This window comes from Lytechinus variegatus, chromosome 18 (assembly GCF_018143015.1).
Source record: "Lytechinus variegatus isolate NC3 chromosome 18, Lvar_3.0, whole genome shotgun sequence".
Lineage (NCBI taxonomy): Eukaryota > Metazoa > Echinodermata > Echinoidea > Temnopleuroida > Toxopneustidae > Lytechinus > Lytechinus variegatus.
In genome coordinates, this window is record NC_054757.1 from 14,007,051 (window position 1) to 14,021,709 (window position 14,659).

Sequence of the window (14,659 nt, forward strand, 5' to 3'; positions counted from 1 at the left end):
CTCCAAGCTTACCGCTTGGCCACGCCCAACTCACCCCACAGCCCTTCTCTCCAAGCTTACCGCTTGGCAACGCCCAACTCCCCCCACAGCTCTTCTCTCCCAGCTTACCGCTTGGCCACGCCAAACTCACCCCACAGCCCTTCTCTCCAAGCTTACCGCTTGGCCACGCCCAACTCACCCAACAGCCCTTCTCTCCTAACTAACCGCTTGGCCACGCCCAACTCACCCCACAGCCCTTCTCTCCGAACTTACCGCTTGGCCACACCCAACTCACCCCACAGCCCTTCTCTCCCAGCTTACCGCTTGGCCACACCCAACTCACCCCACAGCTCTTCTCTCCCATCTTACCGCTTGGCCACGCCCAACTCACCCCACAGCTCTTCTCTCCCAGCTTTCCGCTTGGCCACGCCCAACTCACCCCACAGCTCTTCTCTCCCAGCTTTCCGCTTGGCCAACCCAACTCACCCACAGCTCTTCTCTCCCATCTTACCGCTTGGCCACACCCAACTCACCCCGCAGCTCTTCTCTCCCAGCTTACCACTTGGCCACGCCCAACTCACCCCACAGCTCTTCTCTCCCAGCTTACCGCTTGGCCACGCCCAACTCACCCCACAGCCCTTCTCTCCTTACCGCTTGGCCACACCCAACTCACCCCACAGCTCTTCTCTCCCAGCTTACCGCTTGGCCACGCCCAACTCACCCCACAGCCCTTCTCTCCTAACTTACCACTTGGCCATGCCCAACTCACCCCACAGCCCTTCTCTCCTTACCGCTTGGCCACGCCCAACTCACCCCACAGCCCTTCTCTCCTTACCGCTTCGCCACACTCAACTCACCCCACAGCTCTTCTCTCCCAGCTTACCGCTTGGCCACGCCCAACTCACCCCACAGCTCTTCTCTCCCAGCTTACCGCTTGGCCACGCCCAACTCACCCCACAGCCCTTCTCTCCTAACTTACCGCTTGGCCACACCCAACTCACCCCACAGCTCTTCTCTCCCAGCTTACCGCTTGGCCACACCCAACTCACCCCACAGCCCTTCTCTCCTAACTTACCGCTTGGCCACGCCCAACTCACCCCACAGCTCTTCTCTCCCAGCTTACCGCTTGGCCACGCCCAACTCACCCCACAGCCCTTCTCTCCTAACTTACCGCTTGGCCACGCCCAACTCACCCCACAGCTCTTCTCTCCCAGCTTACCGCTTGGCCACGCCCAACTCACCCCACAGCCTTCTCTCCCAGCTTACCGCTTGGCCACACCCAACTCACCCCACAGCTCTTCTCTCCCATCTTACCGCTTGGCCACGCCCAACTCACCCCACAGCTCTTCTCTCCCAGCTTCCCACTTGGCCACACCCAACTCACCCCACAGCCCTTCTCTCCTAACTTACCCCGGTAATAGACCCCATACAGCTGGCACACTTGGGAGCGTACAGCCTATTGTAGCAATCTTCACAGAATATCTTTCCCTTATCTTCAATGACACCCTTTCCTTGTAGGTTCTCATGGCAGTGGGCACACACAAAGTGCTCCGGATGCCAGTTGCGTCCAAACGCTGTCACAAAAGAGCCCCTGCAACATAAGATAAATAATGATAACATAAATAGCTACATTTATAAAGCATTGAACAATATGTGTTTCTAAGCGCATTACATGTACTTATTACCTGGGTCATGAGATCATGGCATGCCCACACACAACATATGCACTTTCTCCACATCAATTGTGTTTAATAGAATTTCTTAATAGGATTTGAATAATGTAGATGGCATGCAAAGCTCACCTTACTTGCTCGTTGCAACTATCACAGAAAGGTGTGCGGGTCATACCACCAGGAGCAGTAGCAGGAGCAGAAGGAGGAGCCATACCTCCACCCCTAGGAGCGGCCGGGGCAGGAGCAGGAGCCGGTGGTGCCCTCGGGGCCTGTGGGGCTCGGACAGGTGGCCCCTTTGGAGCAGTAGGGGGTGCGACTGGTGGTCCCCGCTGGGCCGGAGGAGGAGCCACTGGTGGACCTCTCTGTGCCGGTGGAGGTGCTACGGGTGGAGCCCTCTGGTTGAGCATTGATGGAGGTGGAGCAACTGCTGCCTGAGCCCTCTGGTTGAGCATCACTGGAGGCGGCTGCGGAAAGACGGACCTAGGGGGTTGGCCCTTGGGGGCTGGGGGTGGACCCGGCCTGTAGGCAGCTGGAGGGGGGCTAGGGCGGGGTGCCGCTGGAGGATTAGCTTTCCAGGCATAGTTTCCTGCTCCCATTGGAGGGGGTGGTGGAGGAGGAGGAGCTGCCATATCGTCTTCTTCAACGGTGACTAAAAAAACAAAAACAGAAAAGAAAAAAATAAAAATGTATCCTGCTACCCCAAACCGATAATAAATCACCCAAAATGAATTTTCAAATTTCTATTGAGCTTGAAATAGCATATCATAAGTATTAAAATGATATATAAATTGTCAAAATTGATCAACAATAACCTACACAAGTATCTGTTTGAAATGTTGAACGTAGAGAAAATTCCACTGAATAACTGCAATCTCTGTGAAACTTCCAAGAGTCCAGAAAAAAGTGGTGTCAAAGCAACTTTTGTATTCTATTTAATTTTTCAATTACAAATTTTCAATTTATGAAGAAGAACAATTCATATTCATTCATACAGATGATTTTGTAAATTTTACTTCTGAAGACCAAATTACTATTTTGGCTTTTTACAGAGAACCTTCCCTAGCAACTTGCTGTTAGTTTGGGGGTCACCAGTCACAAATACTTTATAGAATTACTTGTTTTGGAATAGCGTACAAACATTGAACATGGGCTGCTTGGCTAACACGAGAAGTACTCCTGTTATATTTGATGTTCAGTATAATGCCAGGGATACCAAAATCATAAATCTGCTTTGCTGCGAGCCTTTTGCTCAGAGAAAAGTCTCAATCAGCTTTGAGTCACAGCCGATGATGATGATGTTAATACACTTGGAATTGAATTTGCTTTCATGCTCACAGAGAAGCTCAAAATCCACTGAACAGCCCTCTGTCCATACTTACTAGTATTGGTAGGAGCTTGAAAGGAAGTAGTAAAAGTCTTGGTAGTAGTAGTAGTACGGCCTGCTACCTGACTGGGTGGCTTACTGAATCGAAATCAAATAAAGTAAGAAAGTTTTATTCAGTTATTTAGACTCAATCTAGATAACTAAAGTACAACCAGCAGAACTTTTGAAAAGAAAAAAAAACTTTAAAAAGTGAGGAAATATACCGATACACTCCTACAAATATCAGGGTCTAACCTGTGCTATGTTTCTTATAATTTTAAAACTTCTCTAGGACATTAAAAAGGATATAAATGGCAATATAAAGTTAATGAACTAAATCTATTTTCTTTTTTACTCCCATGAGAGCCTAAATAATTTGGCAAATGTTTTTCCTTTTCTTCTATTCCCCAATGGCCCCCTGTTTTCATCAAACAATTTCATCCAAACCTATTAAGACTAACACACAATTTAATTGAACAAAAAGTTTAAAATGGCTATTGCAGCTGTCAATGTTTAGACACACTGATAAATCAGATGAAAATAAATTTAAAAAGTCATATAAAAGTTTGCGCTTTTTTCAGATCGCATTTCTTTTTATAATACACAGAAGAATAAAATACTGGCAGGCCTAATTAATAGCATTTTCAACATATTTGCTTGAATATGAGGAAGAAACTTATGGCAACTGAGAAAAAGTCTGCTAAAAAATGCAAAAATAAGGAAGACATTAGATCGGGACTATCTTGCTCTTACTAAAACAAAATCAAGGGTTGTAAAAAAATCCTTGCTACAGAGAATATGCTTCTTTTTAAAAAGCTAATGCTTTACGATAGAATTCAGATTTATTTTTAATCACAAAATAATTGTCTTCATTAAAAAAAGCTTATGATCAAATAACTGTTGTTCCACTGAACCCCCTCCTAAAAAATATCAAATTTATGAGTATTGTTTAGCATAAGAAAAGTTGGTTTATGGTTGAACTATCATGCAATCAATTCCCATATTGCATTATTTTACTTTCATAAAAAGTATAATACCAAAACCATGCTCAACATGCCTTACATATATTTCTGATAAATCAAATTCATTCCACAGAAAAATGTTAGACATACTGAGTTTAGAACATATCAATTCATCAGTCAATATCAAATTAGTAATTACCATACACAAAGTTGAAAGAATCTATGCACAAAGGAATCATTTGATATCATAACATAGTCCATAAAGTACTAGCATTATGACAGTTTAAATGATGTAACATTATTATTAGAAGACTGAAATCATACCAGTAAATTATCCAATCTCTGTGCGATTGTGAAATATTGTAAAAACAAAAAATGTGCAAAATCAAGTGAAACATAAAATGTTAATGTAAACAAAATAATTAAAAACATTTCAATTAAACAGAACATTTTAAAAAGTGATTTATGGGAAAATAGGAGTCAGAGAAAGATAAATGGATGAAAAAAAGGGGCTGAAGGGCTGGGAGAGGGGAAATGGATGGGGAAGGGGAAAGGAGGGTGGTGGGGGAGGGGGTGGATGGTCAAATGGGGGTAGGGAGGAATGATTGACGGGGATGGGGAAAGTAGGGACAGAATGGGAGGGGGAGGAGGGATAGATGGGTGGGAGAGGAAGGACAGAAGGGTGGGGGAGGAGGGAGAGATGGGTGGGGGAAGAGGGACAGATGGGTGGGGAGGAGGGACAGATGGGTGGGGAGGAGGGACAGACGGATGGGGGAGCAGGGACAGATGGATGGGGGAGGAAGGACAGATGGGTGGATAAGGAGGGACAGATGGGTGGGGAAGGAGGGACAGATGAGTGGGGAAGGGGGACAGATGGGTGGGGGAGGGGGACAGATGGGTGAAGGTGGAGGGACAGATGGGTGGGAGAGGAGGAATACATAGAGATGGGAAAATAGAGACATGGGGATGATAAACATGTGAAAAAATACCAGTATAGATGACATGAGGTAGGCATTGGGGAAAAGAAAGAAGATGGGGGTACATGAAAAGAGACCAAAACCAAGAGACGATTACCCCAAATGATTCTTAGGAACAAACATGACCTTGACACCATCTTCGGGTACACTGTGCAGGCTATGCCGAAATCACCAATGAAAACAAAAAGGGTGAAAACATGAAGAAATTATCATAAAAAAAGCCTGGTGCACAGACTAGCAATGCATGCTACCCTAACCTAAAAGAGTTTGAAAATACACTCCAAATGTCAAGGATTTGAAATAAATCCAGACTGGCTGTGAACAGTGACCAGCTGATCTTTGTATTAAGGTTTTAACTCTGTGGATTTGAATTCAAAGTTAACAGATTGGAATTCAAATCTTTTGAGATTTATAATTTAATCCTTAGGATTAAAAAATAAATCTAATTTTTGGCTGGTCACTATTCACAGCCAAACTGGATTTATTTTAAATCGTTAAAATGAGAGTGTCCATGTACCTCAGTGATGCAGATTTCAGGAGTTTGAAAATGCATTTATTTGACTAGTATTTCCTTTAAAAATCTTAATACAGATTATTTATAATAAAGTATGAAATGAAATATAGCCAGACTAAAAGAGTTTCAAAGAATTTGGAAATGCATTCAGTTTTAACTAGGTAATAATTGAAGAGATTTGAATAGCACAAATAAACAAAATAGGCAAATATTTCAAGATTTTGGAAATGTGTCAATAGCAAGCATTTACCTTATGAGTATGGAAATGCATTTCACCCATTAGCAAAGATTTTACGAGGTTGAAAGTGCATTTAGCAAAGAAGCATAAATTTCAGGATTTCCAAACCATTAACCTAACTACCACTGATGTTAGGAATTTGTGTTTTCTTCATACAGTTTACATTTTTATAGTTTGCTAAAGCATAAAGCAGAGATTATTAGGAGTTTGAAAATTATAAACCTCAAAAGCTAGAATTTTTGGAGTTTGAAAATGCACATATCCAAATAATGTTTTTAAATGTATTGTTTTCATTAACTTCGGTATCAATTTTTTTTTCAATTATCCTAGGTATCATAGGTGAAAGAGTTTCAATATGCATGAGATTTGAAAAAAAATAAATCAAATTACAAACTATTCCAAGAGGATAAAATGTTTCCAATCAGTAAGTATTTCAACATTTTCAATATATCAAAACATATGAGTAATTAAAGATATTGCGATCTTTGTCACAGGTATGATAAAAATATTAATATGGATAAACATGAGGCATTTGGTTTTGATGTATTTGTGGTTGATGAAATAATCTAAGATATGTCAATCTCTATCCAGTGGGCCGTTTCATAAAGCTGATCTTAGATTCAAGAGCAACTTTAAGAATGAATGGTGATCCTTTCTTGTGGTAAATGATATTCACCATGAAATGTTCATTGGTAATTATCTAGCGTGTAAGAAGGGTTCACCAGTCGTTCTCAAGGTCACTCTTAACTTACAAACAGCTTAATGAAACAGCCGCCAAAAATGGAAATTTGGGAAATTAGGATTTTATGTGTATTAACAGAGGATAGGATGAGGAAGAGATGAAAGATTACATCGGTGAGAGGAAATTTTAAAAAGTAGAAGAAATATGATTTGTTAGGGAAGTGCTGAAATTATGAAAAATGTATAATAAAGATAAAGAAAGTAGAGCAGAAACGGGTAAATAAAAATGTCATACTGATTACTAAAGAGAAAGCAGGCTGAAAAACAGATATCTAATTCTTATGTAAATAATTTAATCACATTTCCATATAAATTCAAATTTTAATTACACAAATATCGCAATCTTCTAAATGAAAAATAAAACCAATAAGGCACCTCAAATGGCATTGCCAAATTGCATTTTCTGTGTGTCATTCCTAATAAAAAGAGGTGTGGAACATTATTGCAGCTCTTGTAAAAAAAAACCTATAAAACTTTCTTCCTTCAATGCACACAATATGTTCATGCCTTAAATGCTTTGTTTTCTCTATTTTTAATAGTGATATAATCCAATTGATGAATTGCATTCATGCAGTACAGTATGTGATCGCATGTAGTTGTAGGACGACATACATTAAATGTCAGTTAGATCTAGCATAAATAGAAATTCATCGTAAATAGAAAAATCAACATTTTTTTATCTTTCAATTATTTTTATTTGAAATACTTCAATAGAATATAAGCTGAATAGATATAAAGCATACATAGAAATGAAGCATGAAAAAAAATATATGAAAATGGGTGAGAAAGAGAGGCATTATTACACACATAAAAATTGGAAGGAAAAAAAACTTGAGGTGACATAAAAGAGGAAAAGAAATGAGACTTGAAAATCAAGATTAAATATTTGCAGAAAACAATAACAGCATTTGACATGAAAAGTATAAATCAAATATTTGATTTGAAAACCTGAAAACATAAAGAAATGAGATCAAATGAAGCTTAAAAGGGCATAGCTGTAATAAAAATTTTCTAAAACAGGAAATTAAAAGAATCAAGAAAATAAATAAGAAAGAGAAAGGAAAAAAGACTGCAAAATAAAAAAAAAATAATCCTGCAAAGAAATGAAATAAGTATAAGTAGAGAAAATAATTGCACAAAAATCAATATACAAAAATGTGGAATAAGTAAAGAGAGAAGAAATTGCATTAAAATAAATATACAAAAAGTGACTACAAATAAAAGGAAAATCTACAAGAACACTGTAAGGAGAAATGTTAGGTCATCAAGAAATAAACCAATTTATTTCATAGAAATCATATCATAGAAATTCGTAACATTAAAAAATATCACCTCTGAAGTAACTAAAGATTGACATAACTTGAAATTAAGTCCCTTATTAATATTTACAACCCCTAATTTGGTAAAATGAATAAAAACTTTCATGAAACTACAGATTAGATTACATATGAGGTGATTTGATCAGGATGTACAGGCTACAAACTGAACTGTTAAACAAGCTATTGAAAGGTTTGAGGAGTGATAACTTTTTCTAAATGTTGCATTTACCACTTTAACCCTTTGAACCCGATAGGCCGAAATACCGGCCTGCCAGTAAACACGCAAATACCTGATAGGCCGGAATACCGGCCTACAGCCATGTGACTTCAAAAGCATGGATTCTAAATGTCAGGTGATCTTCTAAAATGACGTCATCTTTCTAGTACGTGTAGGAATATTTAGTCGATAATTTCAGTCAATGTCGGCAATGATTTTGGAAGGACTTGGCTTCATAAATGGCCAAAATATGCCACTTTTTTGTGGTTGCTCGTGTCGTATGTGCGGTAACACACTGTGTAATACGCAGCGAGTCACATACTTACTATGGGAAGCAATTGGTATATCGGACTTTGGTGAAAACAGTGATTTTGAGAAAAAAAACAGACACTAAATTTGATATTTCTGATTGTAGACTAGGTCTACGAGAAGCCAAACAACTTCAGCCGGCTCGGTCCGGGTACTAGCGGGGGGAAGGTGCTGTTGGGTCTCGAATCATGGGGGATTGTGTGAATGCGGCCGAGAAGTCATTTATGTGCAAATAATTCAGGGTGTATATCACGGCCGCCCCTAATAATCTCTGGTTCAAAGGGTTAAAAGGTTTGATCTGACATTTAAATTATAGGATTCAGCATCCAGCAAAGTTGGATGCAACATCTGGGAAAGAGTGTCACTCCGCCAACCTTTCAGTCACTAATTTAATATTTCAGTTATTGCATAAATTATGATATATATATATGTTCATGAATGACCCAATGTTGAATCCCAATATACTGATGTGTACCAGGGTCCCAATGGTATACAATGAGTTACTCTACATACAATATGAATGGAGGATACACTGAGCGGGGAGGGCGAGGGGGAGGAGGGGGGGTGCTAAACTACCTGTTAGAATCAGCTGGAGAGGGCGACCTTCCAGATTTGCCCTTTGGTGCCCTTACGCTGCGGATCACCGGTGCCGTGTAACTGTCGTTCGGATTCCATGGCGCCGGCGCGGTGGATAGTACTGTACTCATCGTCGACGGCGGCGGCGGGAGATCGTCCGACTGGTGGTCGGAGTAACCGGAATCGGTCGCATCACCTGTGCCGTTATAGCTATGTTTCGGAGAGATGGCGTTTTAGCAGGGGAAGGCAATGAGAGGTATATGAGTGACACACATTATTATATACAAGCAAGGGGTTAATTGCTGCAATTGCTGCAACTACTGCATTCTAACCCACTGGAAGAATGAACATGACATTCTAAAGCCTGTATAAACCTTGGGCTAAGGTTCATTAATGTGAATAATATTTAAATATCATACCATGTTCTTAAAATGAAGTAACAGTCAAACCGTTACATTACTGTTCATATAAAAAAAACTGTTTTTATGAAAATTTTCATGGATCAGGACTTGTTTCAGAATTGTTAAAATAACAAATGCATAATTTCTATAACAAGTTCATTATCAGCCTATCAAATTGATCAAAACAGTCATAATAACAAGCTTTATGAAATGGGCCCATGATTAAGTGCCCTCCCTCTCCTGGTAAAGTGATCTTTTTTGTTTCTCATCAATGGTGCTACATACAAAGATTGCATCTAAAATTCTAGCAAAATTGCATGCCCAAGATGTGGTTTTATAACAAAATGAAAGGGGGAAAAAATAGATTTTCAATTTTTTTTTTTGGAGGACATGACTTTTCAAATTTAGACATTTAATTTTGATTCAAACTTTTAACTGTAAATCAATTTTAACCTTTCTAACTGTAAATTACATTTCATCTGTAAATGTTAGATTTTAGATTGCATCATTCCTGTATTTTATAAAATAAACTATTTCATTTTATCAGAAAATCAATTCAGACCTAAAAAAAAATAATCACCTTTAGAATTTACCAGAACTTTGTACAGGCTTTTTATACTTTAACCAGTAGTGTACTAGAATTGAGTGGTTCCAGTACGAAGCATATGGGAATCACTGAGCCAGTAGTCAACAGGTTTAACTATTACCTACTGGAACCAGGTGATCTGTGTACAAAGCCTATAGGAATCACACAAACTAAGTAATCTACTGGTTAACCCATTGTCTACTGGAACTAAGTGATCCCTGTACAAAACATATGGGAATCATTTGATTTAGGAATCAACTGGTTAATACACGATGGTATCCCTGCTTGCTCTAAACTTAAATATAACAAACAACTAAATATACACACCATCACTAAGTGATAAAGAAGTTTAGATTCATATTAACAATTTGAGATCTTCAAAGATTTTTATTGTAATGAATTTCTGCATTTCATTTCTCTTTCTTGATGTGAACTATATAGACCAACTTATCAAAGAGTATTTTGTACACATTTTCATCATTAAGACATTATAAATGGATCAAAGATACAAAACTTGTTTGGAATTATGAAAAATTGTTTTTTTTCTCGAGCAAGCACTGTGAGTGTCTGATCTGGCAATCACTGTACCCAATTTAACACAATGATCATGAAATTTTGATTCAATCTTTTATCAATGATATATTTTCAAGTAAAATCCACCTGTATCCCAATAATACTCTATTTCTTCCTAGAAAGATAGAGAGAATCAATAATCAAATCAGTTTTCATCAAGTAAAGAGTTGCTAATAGGGCATTTTAGCAATCACTTCGCTAACGCTTTCTCTCGCATAACGTTCAAAATTGTACTCATTGTATACAAAATTACCCATAATATGTCACCCAAATATCCCCAAGACTTTATTTCCCTACGTTCTGCCTCTTCTGTCAGATCCCTACATTCATCATATTCCAATAATTTAATTCATAGCCCTCGCACTAAGACCCGATATGGTGATCGTGCATTTTCTGTAATTGCTCCCACCCTGTGGAATAAACTCCCAACTCATATCCAAAATGCTCCCTCTGTGGAAATTTTCAAAATGTCACTTAAAACTCACCTTTTCTCATAACATGTTTTCTTTTTTCTTTTTTAATGGATTGACTGTATGTTATTATAATCTGCCAACCTGTGAGCTTTGAAACACCAGAATAAAGCGCCTACAAATGTTATTAATATTATTATTATTATTAAAATGCATAGAATCTTTTTGTCAAAAGCCCTTCATAATAAAGCAGCCTTTGTCGAAAATCAGTGAATCAAAACAGCAGTATTGTCCTGGACTCTGGACAAACGTCATCATTGCAATTTCATCAAGTCTGAATCTTAGGACGATCTGCTGTCCAAGACAACTTTCGACAATGACCTCTAATCTGTCCATTGTGATTTGTCGGGCCTTTTCAATAGATTCTCAACATTCCAAAAAACAAAGTAAATGCTAAAATACCTTATCCCAAATCAACTTTCTAGAATATGTTGAACAGTTGTGATGATGTATATGAATTGAAATGAAAAACAAATTAGTCTGTTCAATTCCACATGGACAATGTAGGCTCTAATCTACTCTAAATAAAAACATGAAACTATTCCAGTTTGAAATGATTCAAATAAATAAAAAAATCATCATTGTGGTAAATCTGCCTTTATGGTACCATGCAAACTATGATTTTGATTGGCTGCCGAGTCCTGTTACCATGGTAATTATCACAAGAAGCAACGTTCATAATAATTCACTCTTTCTTTTTTTTTTTTTACTTTTTTTCATTATAAATCTTGACATATTTGTTAAATTGGGGGGGGGGTGCTAGAGGGGGTGGGGTGTTACATAACAGTACCTGTGTGAGGAAACGGGAGCATGCTCAGTAAGGAAAGAGGGCGGGTCAGGGAATGATGCCACATCGGACGACAGATCAGAATTCACCGGCGTTGTATCATAGCTTGCTGGTTCAGGAGGCGTAGAATACGACACTGCACTTGACGTCCCATTCTGGTAGGTGTGATCCTCATCGCTGTATAAATATATTTCATATTAGTCAGTATAATGATAGATAACTGTATAATCAAAATATTCCATCTTATTATAACTTTGATGATTGATTTAAATGAAACATAAATGAACGAGCAACAGGTATATACACTGAAATATACTTGAGCCTCTTAACAAAACCTAGAATCCTTAGAATTATATTTAAAAAATTGCTCTCCTTTAATCATGTATAACCATACTGTTCACGATGATCTCTTGTATATTTACAATAAAAAACACTACAAAGACTTCCTGAACTGTAACTGAAGGAATTTATTGGATATTATTTGTGTGTCTAAGGTGCATAGTAAAAATACAGAATTATCAGTATCATTCTTATCAATTTCTAACACCTGGGGCCTGTTGCAGAAAGAGTTGCAATCAAACGCAATTTTAAAAATCACGAGCAACTTGATTTTCAACCAATCAACAGCGCGCATTTTGGACTTGCGATTGATTTTTGACTTGCGTTTAAACGCAACTCTTTCTGCAACGGACCCCAGTTTGTGCATTACTTGTTGAATTGAGGGAGCGTTAATCGGAAAGTAATACACATCGAAAGTCATCTTTTTGAAGACAATGCATCCAGTGATAGATTAAGTAGTTTCCTATCCTAGATCAATTAAAAAAGATGACTTTTGGATTGTCTTCAAACTTGTCTAGTTAATATGCTTTTTATTGATTTATTTTGTTTTTCTCTCCATGACATCTAAGATTAAATAGGATCTAAGATTAAATAGGATTGAACAACTGAAATTTTTGAATCCCTTCCCGGTAATTTCCTAGAAGTCTTTGCAATGATCTTTCAAGTCAAAATGAATATTTTTTTCTCGTAGATGACTGGATGCTGGGTCTTGATCTCCTATTCCACCTGCAAATTGGCAACAAAATCTTCCTCAGAGAGAGAGAAAAAAATGGGTAATTATTCCGAACCAAAGCTCAAAATGATCTTGACTATTTCTGCTCACTATCGCTGAAAGAAAATGGATAATGGTAAACTTAAAGACATGAGACATGTTTACAGTCCTGTTTTATTTGGGAGAATATGTCTTACAGATATTCATCGGTCTGGGTGCACGAACTGACCATGGCAGATATTCATTGATATTGATTTGACTTTAAAAAGTCAGAGATGTAAGGTCCTATTTGTTACCATACCTGTTATCTGTTGTAACAATGGACACCTAAAATATCACCTGAAAATCACTATTTAGTGCCCTAAGAAATGAAAATGTTCAAATGACCAGAAACAACACCCCATTTTTATTCCACATACGTCATGTGTATACAATTATTGCCCCCAGCAGAGATACTGATGTCTTGGTAGTGTCCGTACATTCATGCTTTCCTGGATCAATATGCTTTTCTCGAGATCAATATTATATGCCTGACATAAAAATCCTGGGTTTTTAAAAAATAGAATCTGTGTAATGTCTTTCAGTAGTTATTAAAAAGCAATATATTCTGGGGATATTCTTTAAACTATGGTTTTATTCAAAACTAAATCTAAAGGATAAAAAAAACTTAAATTATGACATTTTTCATCAAACCCCAACCATTCCTTTAATCTGGACCTTTTTGAGCTTAGACATGGCCGGCTGACAGGGTAAGTTAATAAATGGATGTGTCAAACCTGAACTTTCCCTTTAATCTCCTTCATAATTTCCCATTGGACTTGTTTGGGCGTAGACATGGCTGGCTGACAGGGTAAATTAATGTACGGACATGTCAAACCTGAACTTTCCCTTTAATCTCCTTCATAATTTCCCATTGGACTTGTTTGGGCGTAGACATGGCCGGCTGACAGGGTAAGTTAATGTACGGACATGTCAAACCTGAACTTTCCCTTTAATCTCCTTCATAATTTCCCATTGGACTTGTTTGGGCTTACACATGGCCTACTGTCAGGGTAAGTTAATGAACGGACGTGTCATAAACTTAACAGGACAATGTAAAGAATGCCCCCTGAGATCGTTGATTACTGCAATACAACACCTTAAAGGGATAGTCAAGTGGAATGTTTCATAAAACTGCTTGTAAAGTTATGTACAACATTATTTACAAAAACACTTTCTTCATGATTGTTGAATTTACTCCACTCTTCCATGCCAAAATCAACAATTGGTAACACATAAGTTTACGACACACAGTGTACATAGGCTTATACCTATCAAATAATTCAATTCATCTTGCCCAAAAGAAAAATGATAGCAAGCCCCAGTTGGCTCGCTCAATTCTGTCATTTATATACTGAAGGATTTAAAGTACATTGTTGTGTGCGTCGGTGAAAGTACACCCTTAATACCACATTTTTGTGCATCGCATGGAAACAAAACGCCATTAGCAGCATGCATAAGGAAGGGCATTGCGTAAGAGAGTGTGCGCATCGATGGGGTGCGCAAAAATGTTTTACTAAGGGCGTTCTTGCACCAGCAAGCCACAAAGCCATAGGGTAATTTTTTTTCCTTAGAGTTTATTAGAATTCAATCTAACTCCATGTTAATATTAGAATAACATCTTTAGACCTAAAACAAAATTTAATACTACTGGTTGTATTTGTATGCAAATAAATATAAAATGAAATAAATAAATGAATATATCACATCAAAACAACAATATCATAAAGAGCAAATGTACAATCCATGCAATATATGAAGTTAGTGATGTCAATAAATTTAACAACAAAAATCAAAATCAAATAGACAAAACTCCAAACCAAAACACATACACATCAATAATCTGTAATATAAATTACGACAACTAAGAAAAATATCCATTAC

General features: G+C 38.0%; 1 protein-coding gene across 5 annotated transcripts in view; it reads right to left on the reverse strand.

Moving 5' to 3' along the window:
• Positions 1-14,659, reverse strand: part of LOC121431963 (PDZ and LIM domain protein 5-like) — a 104,088-nt gene that overhangs the window by 5,394 nt on the left and 84,035 nt on the right. For 2 of the 5 annotated variants that reach the window (XM_041629759.1, XM_041629758.1), the window contains 6 exons: positions 11,689-11,862; positions 8,869-9,078; positions 5,052-5,111; positions 3,032-3,114; positions 1,782-2,301; positions 1,390-1,570 (listed from right to left, as the gene is read on the reverse strand). In XM_041629759.1, coding sequence (XP_041485693.1) covers positions 1,390-1,570; positions 1,782-2,301; positions 3,032-3,114; positions 5,052-5,111; positions 8,869-9,078; positions 11,689-11,862 — 1,228 coding nt within the window. The remainder of the gene's footprint in view (positions 1-1,389; positions 1,571-1,781; positions 2,302-3,031; positions 3,115-5,051; positions 5,112-8,868; positions 9,079-11,688; positions 11,863-14,659) is intronic. The other 3 variants (XM_041629760.1, XM_041629761.1, XM_041629762.1) reach the window with 3 other exon arrangements.